At 36.6% G+C, this 24,940-nt stretch overlaps 1 protein-coding gene across 1 annotated transcript in view; it reads left to right on the forward strand.

Moving 5' to 3' along the window:
- The window catches only part of VLDLR (very low density lipoprotein receptor), a 95,027-nt gene extending 73,395 nt beyond the window's left edge, over positions 1 to 21,632 (forward strand). Inside the window, exons 10-19 of the mRNA XM_053702541.1 lie at positions 1,658 to 1,829; positions 11,501 to 11,725; positions 12,164 to 12,282; positions 13,298 to 13,437; positions 14,216 to 14,357; positions 14,477 to 14,623; positions 15,309 to 15,377; positions 19,259 to 19,339; positions 20,202 to 20,371; positions 20,864 to 21,632. Coding sequence (XP_053558516.1) covers positions 1,658 to 1,829; positions 11,501 to 11,725; positions 12,164 to 12,282; positions 13,298 to 13,437; positions 14,216 to 14,357; positions 14,477 to 14,623; positions 15,309 to 15,377; positions 19,259 to 19,339; positions 20,202 to 20,371; positions 20,864 to 20,899 — 1,301 coding nt within the window. The 3' untranslated portion in view covers positions 20,900 to 21,632. The remainder of the gene's footprint in view (positions 1 to 1,657; positions 1,830 to 11,500; positions 11,726 to 12,163; positions 12,283 to 13,297; positions 13,438 to 14,215; positions 14,358 to 14,476; positions 14,624 to 15,308; positions 15,378 to 19,258; positions 19,340 to 20,201; positions 20,372 to 20,863) is intronic.
- Positions 21,633 to 24,940: the final 3,308 nt, after the last annotated feature.

Below are 24,940 nucleotides of genomic sequence, written 5' to 3' on the forward strand. Positions count from 1 at the left end.
CTGTGTGCAATATGTGTCTTTCTTTTCAGTTAACTGAAAAACCCAGTTTGAACATTTCTGGAGTTGCCAGTTACGGCAGTTTAACTGCCGGCACCTAAGTAAAAAACAAAGTTAAAATCGCCCATAAAAATCTAACTCGCCTCCCAAAAATTAGACACTTTAAAATCCCTATATCTGCCCCCACATCGCAACTACTAAGTATTAATACCTAAACCGCCAACCCCCCACATCTCAATCCACATAATAAAGGTATTAACCCCTAAACCGCCAACCCCCACAATGCAAGTATTAAACTAATAACTAAGCCCCCTAACCTAACACCCCCTATGTTAACCGCAATTACACTAATCTAAAATTAAAAAATACTAGCTACTTAAAAATTTACCAAAAATAAAAATGCTAAATTTTAAAAACCTAACATTATGGAAAAATAAACTATTATGCAAAATAGTTATTCCTAATCTAAGCCTTCCCAAAATTCAAACACCCCCCCCCCCCACCCCCAATCTAAAAAAACTACCAATAGCCCTATTGTAGGGAATTATAGGTTTGTTTTCCTTTTTTTTTTTTTTTTTTTTTTTTTTTAAACAGTATTTTTAGTGTAAAAAAGAACTAAGTACAACTCCCCCAAATTAAAAAATCAACTATAAAAAAAACCAATTAGATTGCCCCTAAAGGGGCATTTGCCTTTAAGAGCAGTGCCCATTAAAATAAAAAAAGCACTAACCATGAAATAGGTTTATGTAACCTTAGTTTTTTTTTTTTTTTTTTTTTTTTTTTTTCATGTAAAGAGGATTTTGTATAATTTTCAAAATTTTTTCAAGTAGTCTTTATATTTATGTAATTGTAGATTAATTGTGGTAAATTTAGGGGGCTTAGTTATTAGGTTAATACTTTGCATTGTGGGGGGTTGACTGTTCAGGGGTTAATAAAAAAAAAAAAAAAAATTATTGCGGTGGGGGATGGCAGTTTAGAGATATTGCTAGGGGGTTATGGTTCTTATATACTCGGCACAAGGCTTGCTGTGCCTGCCTGTGTGTGGCAAGGTGAAAATTGAGTAAAATTTCTCAATTCTCACTGTAAGTCTCTGCGCTGAATGCGATACCAACTTGCAACAATGGTTCTGTTTATGGGAGTAAACTGTGGCCAACGGGTAAAATATACACGCTGTATGTGTGATCGCTAGATTTGGCGACACCGGCTTTTGCGCCCGACACCCTATAAAACTTACTAATTTTTTGGGGGTAATTTTGGCAAGACAAGAATCTTTAGAAGCTCAGATTTAAGCAACAAAAATCTTTAGTATTGCAAGGTCCCTTGACATGCTAGAATATTCTACCTTGAGCGGTTTCTCACTATGCAAGGCACTGGATTACAAGGAGACTCCTACATTACAATGTAATGCAAGCAGTATTTTGTTTAAGAAATTTCTCTCCATGATAGAAACTTTTTTTTTTTAATTAGGTCTACGATATTCTCTTGCTTCACCCCTTTCTGCATTGTAATGTGCAGGACCTTGCATTGTATGTGTCAAACCCATTGATTCTCTTAACTGAGGGCAGTAGTTTTTCATGGCTGTTTATAATTTGAAGTTTACATGCTTTAGATATTTTAGAGGGAAGACCTAAACATAACACTAATTCTCATTTCCTTGCAGGAAGAGAACCTTGTCTAATATTCACAAACCGAAGAGATATCCGAAAAATTGGACTTGAAAGAAAAGAATACATACAGTTGGTGGAGCATTTACGGAACACTGTAGCATTGGATGCTGATATAGAAGGGCAAACTTTATTCTGGGCAGATACTATTCAAAAAGCAATATTAAGGTTTGTCTCTAGTTATAATTTGTTTTACAATGGGAAATACTAGATTGGCATTGAATGTTAATGTGATTTTTTTTTTTTTTTTCCCCCCCTCCCCTCTGGCTATGCAAGCTTTGGGGAAAAAATTTATATAGCATTTAGTACAGTAAAGCTTGTTTTTCAAACTGAATTATTTCCATAGGCAGTACTGTAGTTTGTCATCACAGCAAAGTGAATGTAGTGTTGCAGGTTATGAATGGGTGCAATACCTGAAGTCTGGTGCTTAGAATGTCCTCATTTCATATTCACTGACTAGCTTGAGTAATTTTTGTGTAGTGAGATTTTATTGGCTTTTGCAATCCTCCATTAATAGGGCACAAACCCAAACTAGATAGGTAGTGTGCACTACATGAAAGGAAATAGTGCCACCATCTAGTGCTCTTGTAAATGTGTAGTACTTTGCCTCAGGTATGCTTTATTTGGGTGCAACAGAAGTGTTACTGACTGATACAGTCCTACTAGTAGACAGGGAGCATGTTATACACAAATGGGTTTCCTGCCAGTTTCAGTCAGTTTAAACTATTTTTTGTCTGCATCTAACATTACAAAGTTAAAGCAAACAATGATTTTGCTTGATGTGCAGCAACACTGACAATTCACAAAAATGGCTGAGAGCTGGGGGGTCCAGGCATTTTACAGTAAAGGCAGGCAAAATGTGTTGTCTTTTTCCAATCAAAAATTAAAGGTTTTATGGACCCTATATTTTATCTCTGGGCTCTGTACTTATTGTCAAGTGTCCAGGAAATAAAGTTCAAGCCATGTAAAGGAAAACTTCTATATGGGGGGGGGGGGGTTTGCACACAGTGATACAGGCAGCTTCAAAATATTGAATAAATCTAAGGTTTTTTTGTTTTTTTCAAGTGTTAACAATGAAAGGGAATACAAATTTTGCTCAATCATGCAGTACAAAAATACAAAGCAGTATACAAATTAACATATAGTTATAGCAGCATAGTAAATTCCCCTTCCAACTGAAACTTCCCTTAGGTAAAAAAGAGAGGCCTTTTGAGTTTCAAGTTTTCTTCCCTTTCCTAATTGTTAAAGCTTGAGCTCTCTCAACTCAATAGGCCACTTTTGGATCTAGCCTAAATATTCAAGATGAGAGACCACTTGTGGGCCTAATTTGTGGGAGTCAAGAAAGATAAATATAAAAGTAAATAGATCTTGTGTATATACATTACATCTTTGAGCTACATTTCAAACATAAGTTGTTGTAGGTTTAGCATTTGAAGCAAAAATCTTTACATGACACTTGTGTATATATCAATCAACCTGTAAGTTTAGGCACCAATGGTGAGGAGATGGGAAGCTTCCTTTAATATTATAAAGGGAATAAAAGATAAAACCTGTTATCTCTGAAGTTATCAAACCTGAAGTTGTCATTGATAGATAATAGAGTATCATACCTTGAAAGAACTATGCGAAAGGGTGGGATCTCCCCTGATGGAAACAATACAATAAGTCTTAACGTGTTTTTCGGATTTACCGTTTCATTTAATGGGAGTAGAGTTCACTGCTTCATTTGTAGGAAATAAGAACCTGGCCACCAGGAGGAGGCAAAGGCTTAAATACCTCCCCACTCCCCTCATCCCCCAGTCATTCTTTGCCTTTCATCACAGGAAAAGAGGTCTGGGGTATTCAAACTTTTTCGTGGTCCCAAAGAAGGGCACATTTCGTCCAATTCTGGACCTAAAGGCCCTAAACAAGTTTTTGTAAGTCCCATGGTTCAAGATGGAGACGATCAGGTCAACTTTGCCCCTGGTTCAAGAGGGACAATTAATGATTCTAGACCTGAAAGATGCTTACCTTCATGTTCCAATCCACAAGGATAACATTTCTAAAGTTTGCCTTCCTGGACCAGTATTCAAGTTTGCAGCCCTTCCATTTGTTCTGGCAATTGCCCCAAGAGTCTTTACAAAGGTTCTGGGAGCTCTTCTCGCAGTAGCAAGAGCCAGAGGGATTGCAGTGGCACCATATCTGGATGATATCCTGGTCCAGGCTCCATCCTACAGTCTGGCAGAGGATCACTCGAGACCTCTTCTCCTTTGGTCCCACGGGAGAAAGAAACTAAGGAAAGAGTTGAATGGTCCCCAGCAACAGGGTGGAGTTCCTTTGTACGATAATAGATTCTTCAGCAAAGCAATGAAGATATTTTTGAGACTAGAGATGTTGCAAGCTCGTGTCCAACTGTCTAGTCCTGCAGACATCCTCCAGGACATATGTGTCCAGGTGTATGGAGGTAATCTGGCTCATGGTATCCAGCATAGATGTCATTCCATCTCAGACCTCATTAGTTGGGAAAAATCTGAATGATCGCTGTTCCATTTTCTCAACAGATATCTCTGGACAGTCCGGTGAGGGAGTCCCTGTCTTGGTGGATCCGATCGGGCAGTTGTCCAGGGTAACATGGATGTGAGTCTCAGTATGGGGCGTTGTTTGGGGTGCCAGAAAGGTACAGGGTAGATGGACTTGAGGAATCAAGTCTACGTATAAATATTCTGGAACTTCGCGCGATATTCAACGCTCTGAGGGCTTGGCCCCCTCCTGGAGTCGTCCCAATTCATCCGATTCCAATCGGACAACATTACCTCATTGGCTTACATAAACCACCAGGGGGGGACGATAAGCCTCCCTAGCAATGAGGGAAGTGTATCGGATTCTGGAATGGGAAGAGACTCACAATTGTTCACTCAGCAATCCACATTCCGGGTGTGGACAACTTGGAAGTGGATTTTCTGAGCAGACAGACGTTTCATCCAGGGGAATGGTCTCTCCACTCCGAGATGTTTGCAGTGATCTGCAGCAGATGGGGGACACTGGAAATAGACCCCATGGGGTCCAGACTAAATTAAAAGCTACCCAGTTTTGAAATCAAGTTTTAATAAGTTTGACAAGGAATTCAGCACTTTACAGTCATATAAAACCATACCTTGGTTTTTAGTATTTCACAAAATAGTGCACACAACATACATTACTCGTGTAACTTATACACTCTATAAATGTCCCAGCATGTGGAGAGCCTGACTTCGTTCCAAAGACAATCCAAGTAATGGTAAGTAAAGGTTAGTTCATGCATGAAGCAGTTAGCAAGCTTTATGTACACTGCGGTGTTAGCAAGGTTAGGATTTGGAAAGAACAGCCAGTAATCCACTATGAATGCATTTGCAGCTGGGGTATATAGAGCAGTCAATGAAATGCATATGCCTACGTGCAGGCAATTTTAAGAATGTGTCAAGTTGTTACATATTATATCTCCCAAACTGACATATAGATAAACAGGAATTCAAACTTTAGGGGCTTACAGGGTTCTCCATCTGATAGACAGACTTTTTTTTTTTTTAAATCCCATGTACCTCAAATACAGCACGACTTCGACTGCAGCTCTCACCTGATTTTTCTCAGCTGTTGTCTCAGGCTCCTGGTGTATTTTCAATACTTCGGATCTTTTCATCAGGGATAGTACTTTCAACTTTTGAATGTAAGTGGATTTGATCTCTCCCACAGCCTTAGTGCAGGCCTGCTTACACGGCTACAAGAGGATCTATTGCTGGTCAATACATTTGCTGACATTCTTTTCACCCATAATGCTCTTCATAGCTTTGGTTTTCATCAGGGCTGCAAACCATTTAGATTTGCCATCTTTTATTGCACTTTTTTGAGGCTCCTCCCATCACTTACATTTTGTTAGAAAGAAAAAAAAACGCCAAGAAGGAGACTGCCGTAACTCATCCTCCAGGGGACATGCAATCAACTTATGCACTTGTTTGCTCTAAGATCTGTTTGAATTACACATTTAGCTTAAAGTAATGGTGCTATGCATTACACAAATATAAATTCTCATTAAAACCTACATCAGCAGTATCACTTTAAACAGTAGATACAAATATATATGAAGTTACCAAGAATATTTCACAATTAGTTACTTTTCATTTCAGCATAGTATCAAGACAACCTGTTATTGGTAATCAAATTACAAACTTTAACAAAAAATATATTCTGGTACTATGAATTAAATACATGTATGGTGTAAATTCTCTTTTTCAGCATTACATCAAAGCATTTTATAAATCAGTTTTTGTGACTTGCAACATGGTGATTGTAACCTAGTAGTACTATTTTCTTCAAGGCTTCATTGAGATGTTCCCCCAATAATCTTTTGTCATAGGGATATTTATTTTCCCTGTATGTTTAAGTGGGTGCAGATCATATATTTTACTAAAGAAGGCTCAGCAGTTACAAATGGCTTCCAAATTCTAGTTTTTAATTTAGCCCTCTAGGATATAGTCTGCAAGGGGAACATCCAGCTTGCTGCTTTTTGTAAGAGTAATTTGTCTTGGTCTCCTCCTCCCTGACGTTATAAATCTATCAATACCTACTATTCTTAAACGGTCCGGATTTGCTTCATGGGATTCAGAGAAGTGACGAATCACCCTTGTATCTCTTCTACTGTATATCATCTGTTCTCTTACGCTGTCCTTTTTTTGTTTTCCCTTCATAGAACTTTGGGCATGAACAAGATAATAGGCAAACTACCCCAAAAGTGTCAGTTATTGAAATGTTGTATGTAGTTTCTTCCCTGTATTGAAACATTTTGTCATACATAAACGGGCAATATACACATTTCCTGCAAGGATGGCTCCCTGCAGTGCATGTGCTGTAAGCCAATTCTATTTTTATTTTTATTTTGTGATTCTTGCAAGGGAGTCTTTCAAACTAGGTGCACACCTAGCTGTTAGGGATGGGCATTCTCCCACTACCTCTGATTCCTTCATCTATTGCCAAGAAGTGCCAGTTCTTTAGAATAGAATACAAATTGTCCAATTATATTTATATATCTTATGGAGTTTTTAGTCCCCCCCATATAATAGGTCTGCTCTATCCATTCTATTTGCTCTTGCCCTAGCATTTACTAAATTTTATGAGTACCCTCTTATTCTTTTTTTCCATGAGTTCGGAGTGTTCAAATGTAGAATGGGATGATGTCAAATGGGAATCCCATTTTTTGTTGGTGCATACTTGTTGCTTCCAACAGGCTATTTGTGGCTGTAGACTTTCTATAGTTCTCTGTGGCTTAGTACCTTTTTTATTTTTTTTAAGGAAGCTCAGCTCTTTTTCCATTTACCTCATGTGAGAAGAATGTAAAATGTTAAATAAGAAAAAACGTAAGGTTTTTAAATGGACCATTCCAGAGGAGGACTAGGATGTCGTCCACCTAACTTATCCAAAGATCCACATGTTTGGTAAACATGGAGACTTTTCTTGACACACCATCTCCCATGCCGCCAAATGTAGGCATGCATATTGTTGTATATACTAGGTTACAATATTATCTAGGCAGTAACTTCCAATTATGTTGATAAATCTCAGGAGTTCCTCCAAAATGCCCTGAGGTAAGAGGCGTGCTTCAAGGGCTTAGAAATTAGCATATAAACCTGCTAGATTTAGCTTTACACTAAGAATACCAAGAGAACAAAGCAAAATTGGTGATAGAAGTAAATTGGAAAATTGGTTTAAAATGACATGCTCTATCTGGATAATATAAATTTTTTTAAAAAAGGGACAGTCTAGTCCAAAACAATTTTCGTTTAAAATTGAAGTTTAAGCCCCAGTACCAATTCAGTTGGCAGTGTCTTTCAGACATTTTGTGTGGGATTTTCAGAGGAACTCCCATTTGTATCACACAATTGCTAATTTCTACATCTGCTAAGATTCAGCTAGCTTCAAATGTCATCTCAGACTGAGCGACTGTCCTTGCATGGTGTCTATTTGGACCTTTTTATTAGGGCAAATATTTAAGTCATAGATTTTGATCTGAGCAAAGGTATTGAACAGACTTTGTAGTTTGGGACAAATGTTTCTTTAGATGTCCTGTCTAGTGAAAATCTGTACAGCAGGTCTGAGTATACATACATTCTTATGTATTGGGACATGCCAGGCTTGTAATGTGTCTCTAACAGGAAGGGGGGTCGACATCACCCATTTCAGTGTTAACTACAATGGTTCATGCAGAAATAAAAATTGATATCAATAGCTTCCTGTATGGATGAAATAATCAATATATGTGCACATAGCTTCCAATGATATCTCACCTTTTTGACAATTTGGGGGGACCACAAACCTCCCCCATTGCAGTTCCTTTTAACTGACAGTAAAGCTGTTTGAAATTTATTCTGAATGTCTTAATGTTTGACAAAAGATTTCATTAAGAGGCCAAGATCAAATGAAGAAAGGAAACCTTTTCTAAAGATGATGCACACGAAAGCCTGCGAACAGTTTGCTGAAGACAAGCAGACTAAGGACATGGATTACTGGAACCATGTTCTGTGGTCCTATGAGACCAAGATAAACTTGATTCAGATGGTGTCAAGCATGGTGATGGGAGTGTCATGGTCTGGGCCTGCATGAGTGCTGCTGGCACTGGAGAGCTACAGTTCATTGAGGAAACCATGAATGCCAACATGTACTGTGACATACAGAAGCAGAGTATTATCTCTTCCCTTCGGAGACTGGGGTTGTTATGTTGGAATACTGCCCTGCGGCCCAAACACACCTTCAAGACGACCACTGCCTTGCAAAAGAAGCTGAGGGTAAAGGTGATGGACTGGCCAAGCATGTCTCCAGACCTAAACCCTATTGAGCATCCTCAAACGGAACATGGGGGAGCGCAAGGTCTCTAACATCCACCAGCTCTATGATGTTAGTCATGGAGCAGTGGAAGAGGCCTCCATTGGCAACCTGTGAAGCTCTGAACTCCATGCCCAAGAGGGTTAAGGCAGTGCTGGAAAATAATTGGGCCCAAAGTGTCAATTTTGTGTCGCCACCATTTGGACATTTCCAATTAGGGGTGTGCTCACTTTTGTTGCCAACGGTTTAGACATTAATGGCTGTGAGTGTAAATTTGCTGTCCCCTCAAAATAACTTATACAGGCTGTACACTCGCTACTTTACATTGTAGCAAAGTGTAATTTCTTCAGTGTTTTCACATGAGAAGATATAATAAAATATTTTCAAAAATGTGAGGGGTGTACTCATGTAAGATACTGTGTATTAGCTCAGACATTTAAAGTTTCTAAATCCTGACTAAAAACATACTAGCAAATCAGCTAGTGTTTGTCCATTTTTTAAATTTTAGATGTACAGAGGGGAACAGATATAAAGCATACACCTACAGTTATGTAGGGAATTAGCTACGTGTAGCCTTTGCCTCTCAAATGCCTGGTGGGGTTAGGAGTACAAACTGCATTTTATAACTTTCTTTAAATGCACATTAAAGTCTTTCATAAAGGTGGTGAGAGTCCACAAATCGTCATTACTGTGAATTTTACTTCTGGCCACTAGAAGTAGGCAAAGATTAAAGGGACAGTCAAGTCCAAAAAAACTTTCAGGTTTCAAATAGGGCATGCAATTAAACAACTTTCCAATTTACTTTTTATCACCCATTTTGCTTTGTTCTCTTGGTATTAGTTGAAAGTTAAACCTAGGAGGTTCATATTCTAATTTCTTAGACCTTGAAGGCCGCCTCTAATCTAAATGCATTTTGATCAGTTTTCACCACTAGAGGGAATTAGTTCACGGGTTTCATATAGATAACATTGAGCTCATGCACGTGAATTTACCATGGAGACGGCTCTGGCTAAAATGCAAGTCTGTGAAAAGAACTGAAATAAGGGTGCAGTCTGCTGAGGCTTAGATATAAGCTAATTCGAGGTAGAACATGTTATAATTATAACTGTTGGTTATGCAAAACTGGGGAATTGGTAATTAAGGAATTATCTATCTTTTAAAACAAATTCTGGTGTTGAGTGTCTCTAACAAAACTTGGAGCACTTATACCTTCCCACCTCATAGGAAAGCCAGCTCATCTTTGTCTCCACAGGAGGAAGGTGAAGAATTGAGGTACTCCAGGTTCTCAGTTGAGGCTCATTTTCCCACTCAGAGCTGCTGTTTGGGACAGAGGGGAGATAAGAGTATTTGGTAGTGACAATCATTCCCAGTGAGGAGTTATTCACAGGCCGTGTCACAGGGAATGGTCCCTTAGCTGCCTCCTTTTGGTTTGCCAATATACTCCACTTGTGACCTATGTGGTCACATATATAAATCACTGGTTGGGCTATCTATTGGGTGCAGTTTTTCTCTGTAGCTTATAAGTAGAATTGGTGCTTGCCTGGTAAGTGGACACTTTTCTTGCACTCATAGCCCACACCTTTTTAGCATGTACATTTAGAATAAACACATCATAGCCAGGGGACATCCTGTTATAGACTTTTACTTTGGGCATACTTTTTGGTCAAGGTTTTTTTTTTTTTTTTTTTTTTTTTTTTTTATTTAAGCATTGGCCCTTTTAGGTTTTTATATTGGGCACTTTAAATAGGTTAGTGCTAGCCTGCCCTTGGTTCCAGGCACTCCTATTAGCACGTGTTGGCTTTGAGTGTTGGGCCATGTCACATGGCATGCTAACACTTAAGAGGATGTGCACTAGCCTGACAAGTATTTCCGCTGTGCTAATTCAGATACTTTCTATTACTACTTAGTGCGCTTGTTTTTTTTAACCACTTTGGTAGTAGAGATCCTTGAATACATATACACTGGCTCATGGAGTTAGGCAAAGTCTGTACTATTGCTCATTTAAGCAAAATTAAAAAAAAAAAACCTGACTTTGTATACTGTATTGTGGTGGTTTCCTGCATGATTGGGCGTACTGAAAAAACACAAGACAAGTACCTGATGTGACGAGTACCTGATCATTGTTTCTAATTGACCTAGCCTGTAGGTGCACCTAGAGGGATCTTTTAACAGTGTGACATGTGTTTCTTGGATTTTAATCTATTGGAATTAAGTCTTATTTTGATGAGCCGGTCTGGATTTCTACTTTGTTTCAATGCTGCTCTTGTCTCCCAAGGAAACTTTTTTTTTTTTTTTTTTTTTTTTTTTAAATCTTTGGTGTGACTATCTGAGCAGTTTTCAGATTATGTGCATCACTTTAATTTGTGATGCTAGTCTTTGACCTTAAGATGAATGTTTTGACCAGAAGGGCCTTGTGGTTGAAATCGTGATCAGTTTATCCTTAACTCTTTCAGAGATTTTGTTTGGGTCTGGATGCCATTCTGATTTTAGTTTCTACTGAAGTGCCTTTTGGCAGGAAAGCCATTAAAGTGAGTGTCAATCCTAGCATTTGTGAAACCATGGATTGTATTTTACACCTCATTAAATGAAAGTCCCCTTTATTTGTTCCAATGGTCAAACTGTTTTGTTTTAATGTGTTCTTTTCCTACCTTCTCCTTGCTTGGCTATACATCAGACTGGTCTTCCAGTGAGGTGGAGGGTTTGTGCTCTGAATTTTTGGGAATGTGTGCTACCTCCTAGTGGCTGGGTATAATGACAAGTGGACTGTCACAACCAAATCAATTTAATCAGTTATTTTATTTATTTTATTCTTCCCACAAGAGCAAGCTTGTTATCTTATGCATTTTACAGACAATTTAGTGTATTTTCAAAATTAAAAATTCATATAGAAAACTGGAGTCCTTAAATATTAAAGTACTTGTTAGTCCATTTAGCTCAAATTTAAATGACTAAATGTCTTGTAATCCTAAATTATCATCATAACTAATTTTTATTTTTTTCCCCCTTTTTAGTGCCTCTGTAGATACACGTGACAAAGTAGGTAATCATGTCAAGGTCATTGAAAACTTGCACAACCCTTCAGCAATTGCTGTTGATTGGATCTACAAGTCTATTTACTGGGCAGATATTGGATCAAAGACCATCTCTGTATCAAACTTTGTTGGATCCAAAAAGCGAGTCTTGTTTAATACAGGCTTGAAGGACCCTGTCTCAATTGCTGTTGATCCAATAGCTGGGTAACCATTTTATTTGATATATTTAAAAGCATATACTTTTTACTGAATGATTCATTATTTAAGGGGTGAAATTATATTGTACTGTGTAAAATAACTAGGTTAATTATCGCCTCTGGGAACGAACATTTTTAGATATGGAGTACTTCAGTTATTCAAGGGAGTCTGTTATAAATGGAAATATCCTACAATGGCAGAATATAGCTTAGCTTTACAATTAGACATTTGATCATTTTTATATTTTATTTCGACAATCTCTTGTCAAGTAAAGGTAGTAACACATGTAAGACCGTTTACATGTTTAACAAGGGTACTTGTTAAACATACCAAAATTTAATATGCCTTAAGCATTCCATTTAGGCATCTTTAGAATAGTCTTTTACTGTCTCAAATGTTTGAAATCTTACTTGAATGTGTTCAATTTAAAACATTATATTTCAGGTTTATTTACTGGTCAGATTGGGGTGAACCTGCCAAAATTGAGAAATCAGGAATGAATGGAATAGACAGACAACAGCTGGTGGTATCGGATATTGAGCGGCCAAATGGAATAGTGTTAGGTATGGGGCTTCCTTTTTACCTCCTAAAATATTTATAAATTAAATGCCTGTATTCCATTAACAAGGTAACATGTGGTGGGTTTTTTTTTTTGGGGGGTGTGGGAGTGTTTCTAAATCTGTCCACAGAAGATTAGCTTCTTTTAGACCAATTATGCTTTTGCAGAGAAACTTTCCTGAAGTGTCAGTCTGATCCTGCCCACCAAGGTCAGTCCAGCCCTGAAATGGCACGCAATTCTACTCTGAATAAGGGAAATGGCAACCGTGTGTGTAGTTTTGGTGTGTGTAGTTTTGGCCTCCTTTGGGTCTAGTCAGTGAGGTGCAGCCATATCCCTCTAAGCACATTGGGCACAGTCCATGTCTGGTTCCCCCCAATCACTCTTGAGTAGAATTTCCCCAGGGTCATAATACAGAGAGAAGCAGTCTGCCAGGAATGAACAGCTCAGGGGTTTGCCTGGTATTTCGGGGCTGGACTGATACTTCAGGATTTTTTTTTTTTTATTTTTTTTGGGGGGGGGTTTTCCCCCTCTGTAAAAAAAAAAAAAAAGCACTGTTGTGCTAAAAAGCTACTCGCAGGTGGTAACTGGCCCATAAAACGAGCCCCTGAGCCAATCGTTCCTGTCAGACTGCTTCTATTTTTGTCTAAAATTAGATATACAGCTGACCAACAAACTGGTCCCCATAAATTATTATTTTTTTTTTTTTTTAAACTTGACTCTTTAAAAATTTAAATAAAAAATAGATGCACTATATATGCTTTTGCACGATTACACTCCAAGATTGAAAATTTTGCTAGTAAGGGATTTTTTTTTTTTATTAAAACAAATCTTCAGTATATATCTTTACAAATATACATTTTGGATATAGTTGGAAAATGTGCAAAGCTTCCACTAGTTTCTAACTAGTAGATTGCTTCATATTGTAAATAAATACATTAACGTATGAATGTCATCCTTGTAGTGAAAACTGCAGCATCATTAGTTTGTATTAACAAAAATACAATTTTGTTTGTAATCAGACATGGTAAAAAGACGTCTGTATTGGCTTGATTCCAAACTGCACACTCTATCTAGTGTTGATTTCAGCGGCCAGGATCGTAGAGTCATTCTAAAGTCTCATGAATTCCTTGCTCATCCTCTTGCACTTACAATATTTGAGGTAAGTTTTTTTTTTTTTTTTTTTTTTTTTTTTTTTTTTTTTTTTTATTTATGCTAAGGAATCTTAATATATAAAGCACTGCTTTGGTACATGAGCCCATCTAGGTTTACTCTTCATCAAAGTATACCTGGGTAGAACTTTTATATTTTTATGTCTTATACATTTTTCTGAAACTTAGATTTACTCCGTATTTAAAAAAGTATATTCTAAATCAATTGAGACTATTTAAAAAATACTATTTTGCAAATGCAGTAAAGTTACTGAAAGGAAAAAATAATTCTAATCAAATACATGCAGTGTTATGCTTAATAAAGAGGAAAACATTTCATATACAAACAATGACCCTTTCAGCAACCAAACAATCTTTATGAATTGTGTGCCTCCTTGGAGCCAGGGAGAAATGTTTATCCATTTCTACAGCTTGTTGACAAGCTGTACCCTAAGCAATCTCATAACCTTGAGCTAAAATATAACTAGCATGTTTCTTTTTGTTTTTTTCCTTTTCCATATTTTATTTACTCCTTTCATTTGGAACCAATGCAATATTTTAAAGATTCAGGAAATGAGTTTTTTCTTCCTTATGTGGTGCAACTACACCTGCAACAAGAGAATAAAGTAAACTGAAGTAAATTGGAAAATTGTTAAAAATTTCATGATTCAAATACAGAACAATGAGTCTTAAAGGGACCGTAAAGTAAAACTAAAACTGTGCTCTTTCATCCCCCTTCAATTCTCAATTTGCTTGAATGTTTTTATAAGCAATGCCTCTATTTTGTAGGATCGTGTATATTGGATTGATGGTGAAAATGAAGCAATCTATGGCGCTAACAAATTTAATGGACAAGAACTAACAACTTTGGTAAACAACTTAAATGATGCTCAAGACATCATTGTGTATCATGAACTTATCCAGCCACCTGGTAAGCAAAACCATAAGAGCAGAGTTGTTTGGATTCTCATGAACAAATTCATGCATGGATTAGTCATTTTTGCAGGGTGGTAAGTGTTCTAATATGGGACTGTGATCTTCTGTTAACAGGTAAGAACTGGTGCAATGAAGGTGCTGAAAATGGAGGCTGTGAATACCTTTGTTTACCTGCTCCACAAATAAATGAGCGATCTCCTAAATATACCTGTGTGTGCCCCAGTGGTTCTGAATTGTTTGATGGTCGGAGATGTATAGGAGGTATGAAGCAGCTAATTAAGCTGTTAACATTTAATAAAAAAATTTGAGGTTTATTTTAAAAAAATCTTGCTAACTTAATTTATTTTCTACTACATTTTTTTAACATCAGTACTAATTAAAAAGATAACTGGTTAGCTTGTGTACATTGTATCCTCAAAGGGATATAAAAAAAAGTTTTTTTTTCAGATAGCATTTTTTAAGCAGCTTTCTAATTTACTCCTATTTTTTTCTTTATTTGAAACGTAGGAATGTAAGCTTAGGAGGCAGCCCAGTTTTGATTCAGCTTCCTGGGTAGTGTTTGCTGATTGGTCCAATCTGAATCATGAAATTAATTTGTTTCATATCCTTTTAATGATGGCATCCTGATCATTTTTGGATGTACATAGATGTCTGGAGTTAAATTAGAAAAAATTAAATTTTTCTCAAGACTAAATAACAAATGTACATACTTTCCACTTGGAAATGAAGCTTATTTGTACAGCTCAAGCCTCATGATTTATTGGTCTGTGTGATTATGTCAATTTACTTTGTTTCAACTGTCCCCTAATGTCATTTATGTGACTCCTAAAGCAGTGTCATTGTTTGTGTAAATGTAGTTTTACTTATAGCGCAAATAGAAAAGTGTGGGGGGGGAGTTTTAAATATTGTCATTGTCAAATCTTTAAAAATACCTTTCTCTTTTAAGGCGGTAAAAGTACTGTGGACTCTACACACAACCCTACAGGATTAACCCTTCTAAAACCACTAACAGTTGGTAAGTTTACAAATGTGCATATGATATGTCTGCAATCTATATTTATAAACTTTATTTTTTTATTGCAGAAACATTACAGCCAACTTACAGAATCATAAATTGCACATTTTAAATTGGCTTAATTAGCATAGAATCTAGTTAACAAAAATTGGGATTATTTGAAGAGAAACAATTAGACACTGAACCCAAAATTTATTTCGTGATCCAGATAGAGCATGCAACTTTCTAATTTACTCATATTAAATTTTCTTAATTGTCTTGGTATCTTTATTTGAAAAGCAAGAATGTAAGTTTAGATGCTGGACCATTTTTGGTGAACAACCTGGGTTGTCCAGGGATCTGAACCAAAAATTGTCTGGCTTCTTAGGTTTAGATGCCTTTTTCAAATAAAGATAGCAAGAGAACAACAATGTATAATAGGAGTAAATTGGTTGCTTAAAATTGCATGCTCTATCTGAATCACAAAGGAAAATTTGCGTTCAGTGTCCCTTTTTAACTAAAGAAAACTTTAAGAAAAAAAAATCTACTTGTCACATGATGGCCATCAGTCAATCAGACTTGTATACCTATATAAGGTGTGAATGCAAAGGATACCAAGAGGATAAAGTCAATTTAATAAGGTGGTTTAGCTGCTTATGAGCAAAATCATTGTTTGCAATAGCAGTGAGGACACTAGGTGGTTTACATGCAGACCTTACTATAGGACATTTGGCCATAAATATGCAGTGATTCACAACTAGTAGGCTGACATTTTAGCACCTTTTGCATGGAGGTTGTAGGGATATGTTTTTGTATTTATACATAAATGTCACTACTTGTGTATTTGAAAGAGCTGCAGCTAAACATGTAAAATAAAAAGCCACATTATTTGAAAGCTTATAGAACTGAACCAGTGAGCAATAGATACCTATGTATTTGTTGCACTGACATTTATTAGCAAAACACAATTGTGGGAACTGTTAAAAGTAAACACTATCAAAAGGCAGGTAGTATCAGATGCATGATTAGAACAATCCATTTTAAATTGAAGTTTATGAACCTTTAAGGCTCATATCCAGCCTTGATATATTCATAGAGAATTTGGTTATTTCAAACTATATTGAGAACAGTTTTCTCACTTTGTTGAGAATCAATAGAAAGGTTAATGCTGACTTTTTTGGGTTAACCCCCAATTTCTTTAATGATTCAGGTGGAGCATACCATATTAAACTATTAATTTTACTTCTATTAATGTGTTTCAATCTCTTGGTATCTTATTTAAAGGGACAGTCTAGTATAAATTAAACTTTCATTATTCAGATAGGACTTTTAATTTTAATCAACTTTCCAATTTACTTTTATCAAATTTGCTTTTTTCTCTTGGTATTCTTAGTTTAAACTAAACATAGGTAGACTCGTATGCTAATTTTTAAGCCTTTGGGGGCTGCCTCTTATCACATGCTTTTTAAATCTCTTTTCAACACAAAGACATAGTACACGTGGACCATATAGATAACACTGTGTTCAGGCACGGGGTTATTTAAGATCTAGCACAAAACGGTGCTAAATTTAAGACAATAGATAACAAGTCAGTCATGTGATCAGGGGGCTGGAAGAAGGTTCCTAGATACAAGGTAATCACAGAGGTAAAAAGTATATTAATATAACTGTTGGTTTTGCAAAACTGGGGAATGGGTAATAAAGGGATTATCTCTTTTAAAACAATAACAGTTCTATGGTAGACTGCCCCTTTAAAAGCATACCTAGGTAGGTTCAATGGCAGCACTGGTTATTAAAGCCATGACACTGCACTACTGGAAGCTGCTGATTGGTGGCTGCACATAGGTCTTGTGATTGTATCGCCCATTTCAAGGTAGTGCACTGCTCCTTCAACAAAGGACACAAATACAGTACATAGCATTACTTAGTCAACCTTGTTTACCCAGTCATCCAATTGTAACACGTTTAAACCATTTTATTCTGTATCACTGTTAGTGTTGTATACATGGCCAGGACAGCTCCAATCTTCACCCAGGATTTACTTCAATGTGCATTGTGTGGTGAAACTTTGAGCTGTGGTGTGCTTTTTAGAAACCTCCCGCAGTGCCTGGCAGTTTAGCCAATCAGTGATAGCTCCCAGGTAACTTCATGAGCACAGTGTTATCTATATGAAAAACATGAACTAACACCCTCTAGTGGTGAAAAACCTGTTAAAATGCATTCTTAAGAGGTGGCCTTCAAGGTCAAAGAAATTAGCATATGAACCTCCTAGGTTAAGCTTTCAACTAAGAATACCAAGAGAACAAAGCAAAACTGGTGATAAAAGTAAATTGGAAAATTGTTTAATATTACATGCCCTATCTGAATCATGAAAGTTTGTTTTTGACTAGACTGTCCCTTTAAAAAAACATTAAACTGCAAAACTGAAATCCTTATCAAGCCTAGTAAACCATGCTTTGAGTTACTACTTCGGACTGATGTTTTAACATCCACACAACAGACTGTAGAGCATAGTCAAGCATGGAAAAAGATTTGCAATAAGTTGGCCATAGAATAGTGTCTCGAGATATATCCCATTTCTGGGGAACCCTCAGTTTCAAGCAGGACTACATTCAACACTTTTTTTCTAAAATGGAAATCTGTAGGCTTTTCCAATGTATGCCAGATACTAGATTCGGAGAGAAGTTGTGTCAAGTCATTTGATTCTCTTAGAATAGAATTCAATCTCCCACATAGAAACTTCTTTGCATATCTTCAGACGAGACATTATGCGTTTAAACTCACAAATTACTATGGCTGGAATTGGTCCCTAGGGATTATTGATAATTGGCTTGCCCTAGTCAAAAATGGACATGTCAATCACCCCTTGTTACATTATCTTGGCATTTGACAGGGGCATTATTAATCTTGATAAGACTTGCATCAAATGGGCTGCATTGTTAATGCAAGAACTGGATCCTAAACTACCCTACTCTTCAATCCAAAAAGTTATTAGAGTACCTCTGTCAGCTTCAAATGAGACTCCCTCCAAGAAGAGACTATACATGTCTTATTTTACTCAAGAAAAGGGACTTAAATGTGGAAACATTAATTTCAGTGTTTGCCCCAAATGCCCTTTCCCTTCGGCGAACCTTCTGCACATGATATGGACCTGCCCAAAAATTAGAATTGTTTTGGTTTAAAGTGCAATTTTGGCTTAGCAAAATATTGCATACCCCCTCTTTGATTCTGTCATCAATAAACAGTCTTTCTTCGGCCTAATTTAGAGAATAAGCAAGCTAACACTAAAATTAAAATTATTATGGCCATATTGGCCGCTAGATCTCATCTTCAAAAAAATGGAAACTGCAAACAGTTCCCAGTATATTGGAAATTAAGAACGGCTTACGGAAACAATCTATCCTTGAACAGTTTGATACTAATCTAGATAATGATCGGCCTATAAGCAGGTTTTTTTCTCAAATGGTCAGCGTTTATAAAAGCACTCCCTCCCAGTGAAATTGAATATCTAATATACCCTTTTAGAAACTCTGATTTGGTTTTGCTCGGGCTGTGGTAAACTAGCCTTTTTCTCTTCCCCTCCCCCCCCATTTCTTTTTTTTCTCTTTTTTTTTTTGTCTATTTGTTAATTTTCTCATATTGTAAAACATAAAATACCAACAATGTGCAGTTAAAATCAGAAAGATACATAACTAATTTTATGTGTGTGTATATTCTATTGCACCCCATGCAGGGCTTAAAAAATATAGAATTATATAAAAAAAAATTGTATTCTCTATCTGAATCGTGAAATAAAAATTTGGGGTTTCATGTCCCTTTAAGGCACGTTTTAAAAGTGTTTCTGCTACAATTATATCTGCAATATCTGGTATTTTTTCATATATATATTTTTTTCTTTAAAGATGGTAGTGCAAATGCATCTGTTCTTCAAGCAAATCAGTCTGCCAAAGGGACGTCAGCAGCATGGGCTATTCTTCCACTCGGTAAGTGTAAGCATTGATGCAGTGGAAATACAGCGCAGTTTGTAATATCAGAACTTCCATAAAAATAGTTTTGGCTTTGCCCACCTGTTCTGCAAGAACAGAAGTTTACTGCATTGCGTTCTAAGTAGTCGGAAACTTTTTTCTTTTTTTTTTTTTTTTTTTGTAGAGGGATTTATATGTATTTTAAAGTCTGCTAGTGCAGAGTCTTTGTACTTTCCCAAAAGAACCTATTTTGTGAGCTTTTATGATAAACATTAAATGGAAACTAGCCGTTAAATTGCCTGTTCTGCATGTTTTTATTCACTAACTATTGCTACTTCAGACAGTTTTAGCTTTGATTTTGAGGAAATGCAAGTCTTCAGGTTACCATTAAAGGGACAGTATACAAATTTTTATTTAACTGCATGTAATGGACACTACTATAAATAATATGCACCAGATACTGATCTAATATTACATTATAAAACCATTTAAAAACTTACTTAAAAGCTCATAGTATAGCACTGTTAAAAAGGTTACCTGGAAAACCCCACTGCAAATTGGTTCTATTGCAAAAAAGCAGACCCCCCTTCCTCTGCATATGAAAAGACCCTTTACACAAACTGGAGCAGCTACACATCAGTATTCTAAAACTTTGTGGTTTGGTTAGGGGTCTGAAAATCAGCGCAATGTTATTTAAAAATAAGCAAAACTATATACTTTAAAAAAAAAAAAAAATCTGTATAGGCTATGTAAATATAATATCTACAAAACATTTATGCAAGGAAAAATTTAGTGTATGTCCCTTTAAGACTAGATTTACAGATAAAATGAATATTCGTGTAGTGTTAAGTGTGTGTTATAGGTTTTGTTCCTATCATAGTTATATTGGCCATGGCAGCAACTGGAGGATACCTGATGTGGCGCAACTGGCAACAAAAGACTATGAAAAGTATGAATTTTGACAATCCTGTATATCTAAAAACAACTGAAGATGACCTCGCTATAGATATCGGAAGGCACAGTGGAAATGTGGGGCACACTTACCCAGCAGTAAGCATGTTTAAAACTTGCTTTTCTAATTCATTTTCTTTTTGTTTCAATTTTGGTTCTGTACAAATGTTTTTGAAAATCTCAATAGCAACTGAGATAAGGGGGCTGTCTGCAGAAGCTTTAGATGCAAGGAAATCTAAGGTAAAATGTGTATTGCAAAACTGGGGAATGAGTAATTAAGTGATTATCTATTTTTTTTAAACAATGGAAAGCTTCAAGCAGAGTTCTTGCAGGTCATATTGCAATATATAGACCTACAATGCATTGTATTCAAAAGGCACATCTTCACATTTAATCTTTGTGATACTAGGGTGAATGAAGAACAGCAGATTAAATCCTCCTTACATATGAACAAAGATATTTACATTTTTTAATTAACTACCATTTTTGTTCCTCTTAAAGGGACACAACACAAATTTTCTTTCGGGATTAAGAGGCAAGATGGCTATTCATTTAACCACCAGCTTATTTATTTTTTTTGTTCACTTTTAGATATCGGTTGTAAACACAGATGACGATCTTTCCTGAGCTTGGTTATTCTTGGTTGGCATTCACCATTCTCCTTCAGTTTACTACGCTTCAGCAGGACTTATATTTTTGGTTCTGGATGGTAACCAGGCCAGTGGCTGAACATCTCCCACCCTCCTCCACCCATGGATGTATGTGAAGAGACTATTTTGTACAAGATTGTGTGGACAATGCCTTCAACTGAAACCTCTTGTAAATATTTCTTAACAAGCATTGTTCAGCTCTTGATATGGTTACCATTTAATTTATAACCCCCTGAGCCTTTTTTTGTCAGTATTAATATCTCCCTACCCCCACAGGTCAAGTACTGTATATAAAGCACTTTCCATAAGAAGCCATATCCCAGGAATTTAACTTGTGCTATATATAGTGACGTCACATGTACATACTTGTATAGAAAGTTTGTACATATACTTATAAAAACACAATCACTATTCTTAAGCACTTTGAACTATTTCAATTGTATATATTTGTTTCTGTAAACACTTTGGGTTGTTTGGATTTTTTTTTTTTTTCCAAATGGTTGGGGCGATGGCAATAGACAAAAAAAACGGGTTATTCATATCAAGTTGCCAAATAATTTCTTAACTTAAATGAAATTTTGTATGTGTGAATGCTGTAAATGTCTTGACTGACCTTTTTTTATAGAGGTATGCAGAGGGCTATGTCCCCTAGCAAAAGAACCACTGTAGACTTTTTGAGAATTAAAAAGGAAACCCTGTATTTAATTTAACATGTGTGTTTTTTTTTTTTTTGTATTTTTTTTAAGTCATGTTTGTCTTATATTGGGTGGTGCCAGTTTACTACTCAATGGGGTCTTGTCACAAGCATAAGTTAACCTAATGGTTATTGCATCAATTGAAATAAATCTGTAGGTTTCTTGTGACTAGGGAATGATAGGCAAATGATGCCTATAGACTGTCAAATAACCCTTACTGATTACCACTTACCATGCCTAGAAAATAATTGGTTTAAATAATTGTGACATACAGAAGATCCACTCATGCTAATGCTGCCTAGAACACTTTTTTTAAATCTCATAACAAACCATTAGTATTGGTCAGAGCACACAGACTGGATACAAGAATTCATGCAAAAATTTTTTTGATACGTTGGTGCATTGTTTTAGACAAACCTTTCTTCTGTTAAGTGTGATCAGTCCACGGGTCATCATTACTTGTGGGATATTAACTGCTCCCCTACAGGAAGTGCAAGAGGATTCACCCAGCAGAGTTGCTATATAGCTCCTCCCCTCTACGTCACCTCCAGTCATTCTCTTGCACCCAACGACTAGATAGGATGTGTGAGAGGACTATGGTGATATATTTAGTTTTTATATCTTCAATCAAAAGTTTGTTATTTTATAATAGCACCGGAGTGTGTTATTCCTTCTCTGGTAGAATTTGAAGAAGAATCTACCTGAGTTTTTCTATGATTTTAGCCGGAGTAGTTAAGATCATATTGCTGTTTCTCGGCCATCTGAGGAGAGGTAAACTTCAGATCAGGGGACAGCAGGCAGATTAATCTGCAAAGAGGTATGTAGCAGTTTATTATTTTCTGACATGGAATTGATGAGAAAATCCTGCCATACCGTTATAATGTAAACTCAGCCTTGAATGCAGTAGATGTAGCTGATATCAGGCTGTCATGTATGTATATTTTACACTTCAGTTTTCTGGGAAATGGTACTTCTCTGGCTTTTAAACTGTATACATAGACTTAACCTATTTTGCAGGGACTTGCAATAGGTTTTAAATGACAATTAATTATTGAGGTAAAACGTTTTTTTGCTGGCATGTAAACGTTTTTTTCTCTGAGGTACTGGGTGAAAAAATGTTTTGGGCACTATTTTTCCACTTGGCAATAGTTTTGATTTAAATTAGAGCAGTTCACTGATCCCTCTCACTGTTATGTGTGTGGGGGAGGGGCCATTTTGGTGCTTTCACTATGCATCAGAAAAAACTCAGTCAGAGATTCATTTTCTTCCTGCATGATCCGGTTCATCTCTACAGAGTTCAGGGATCTCCAAAGCCTTTTTTGAGGGAAGTAATCATTACAGCAGAGCTGTGCTGATTGTATTGACTGTGATATAAAAAACGTTTATTTCTTTCATGTAATTAGCAAGAGTCCATGAGCTAGTGACGTATGGGATATACATTCCTACCAGGAGGGGCAAAGTTTCCCAAACCTCAAAATGCCTATAAATACACCCCTCACCACACCCACAATTCAGTTTTACAAACTTTGCCTCCGATGGAGGTGGTGAAGTAAGTTTGTGCTAGATTCTACGTTGATATGCGCTCCGCAGCAAGTTGGAGCCCGGTTTTCCTCTCAGCGTGCAGTGAATGTCAGAGGGATGTGAGGAGAGTATTGCCTATTTGAATGCAGTGATCTCCTTCTACGGGGTCTATTTCATAGGTTCTCTGTTATCGGTCGTAGAGATTCATCTCTTACCTCCCTTTTCAGATCGACGATATACTCTTATATATACCATTACCTCTGCTGATTCTCGTTTCAGTACTGGTTTGGCTATCTGCTATATGTAGATGAGTGTCCTGGGGTAAGTAAGTCTTATTTTCTGTGACACTCCAAGCTATGGTTGGGCACTTTTGTTTATAAAGTTCTAAATATATGTATTCAAACATTTATTTGCCTTGACTCAGAATGTTCAACTTTCCTTATTTTCAGACAGTCAGTTTCATATTTGGGATAATGCATTTTGATTTGACCATTTTTTCTTACCTTAAAATTTGACTTTCCCTGTGGGCTGTTAGGCTCGCGGGGGCTGAAAATGCTTCATTTTATTGCGTCATTCTTGGCGCGGACTTTTTTGGCGCAAAAATTCTATTTCCGTTTCCGGCGTCATACGTGTCGCCGGAAGTTGCGTCATTTTTTGACGTTATTTCGCGCCAAAAATGTCGGCGTTCCGGATGTGGCGTCATTTTTGGCGCCAAAAAGCATTTAGGCGCCAAATAATGTGGGTGTCTTATTTGGCGCGGAAAAATATGGGCGTCGCTTTTGTCTCCACATTATTTAAGTCTCATTTTTTATTGCTTCTGGTTGCTAGAAGCTTGTTCTTTGGCATTTTTTCCCATTCCTGAAACTGTCATTTAAGGAATTTGATCAATTTTGCTTTATATGTTTTTTCTCTTACATATTGCAAGATGTCTCACGTTGCATCTGAGCCAGAAGATACTACAGGAAAATCGCTGTCAAGTGCCGAATCTACCAAAGCTAAGTGTATCTGCTGTAAACTTTTGGTAGCTATTTCTCCAGCTGTTTGTATTGATTGTCATGACAAACTTGTTAAAGCAGATAATATTTCCTTTAGTAAAGTACCATTGCCTGTTGCAGTTCCCTCAACATCTAAGGTGCAGAATGTTCCTGATAACATAAGAGATTTTGTTTCTGAATCCATAAAGAAGGCTATGTCTGTTATTTCTCCTTCTAGTAAACGTAAAAAATCTTTTAAAACTTCTCTCCCTACAGATGAATTTTTAAATGAACATCATCATTCTGATTCTGATGACTCCTCTGGTTCAGAGGATTCTGTCTCTGAGGTTGATGCTGATAAATCTTCATATTTATTTAAAATGGAATTTATTCGTTCTTTACTTAAAGAAGTTCTAATTGCTTTAGAAATAGAGGATTCTGGTCCTCTTGATACTAATTCTAAACGTTTAGATAAGGTATTTAAAGCTCCTGTGGTTATTCCAGAAGTTTTTCCTGTTCCTAATGCTATTTCTGCAGTAATTTCCAAAGAATGGGATAAATTGGGTAATTCATTTACTCCTTCTAAACGTTTTAAGCATTTATATCCTGTGCCGTCTGACAGATTAGAATTTTGGGACAAAATCCCTAAAGTTGATGGGGCTATTTCTACCCTTGCTAAACGTACTACTATTCCTACGTCAGATGGTACTTCGTTTAAGGATCCTCTAGATAGGAAAATTGAGTCCTTTCTAAGAAAAGCTTATCTGTGTTCAGGTAACCTTCTTAGACCTGCTATATCTTTGGCTGATGTTGCTGCAGCTTCAACTT

This window comes from Bombina bombina, chromosome 2 (assembly GCF_027579735.1).
Source record: "Bombina bombina isolate aBomBom1 chromosome 2, aBomBom1.pri, whole genome shotgun sequence".
NCBI classification, from domain to species: domain Eukaryota; kingdom Metazoa; phylum Chordata; class Amphibia; order Anura; family Bombinatoridae; genus Bombina; species Bombina bombina.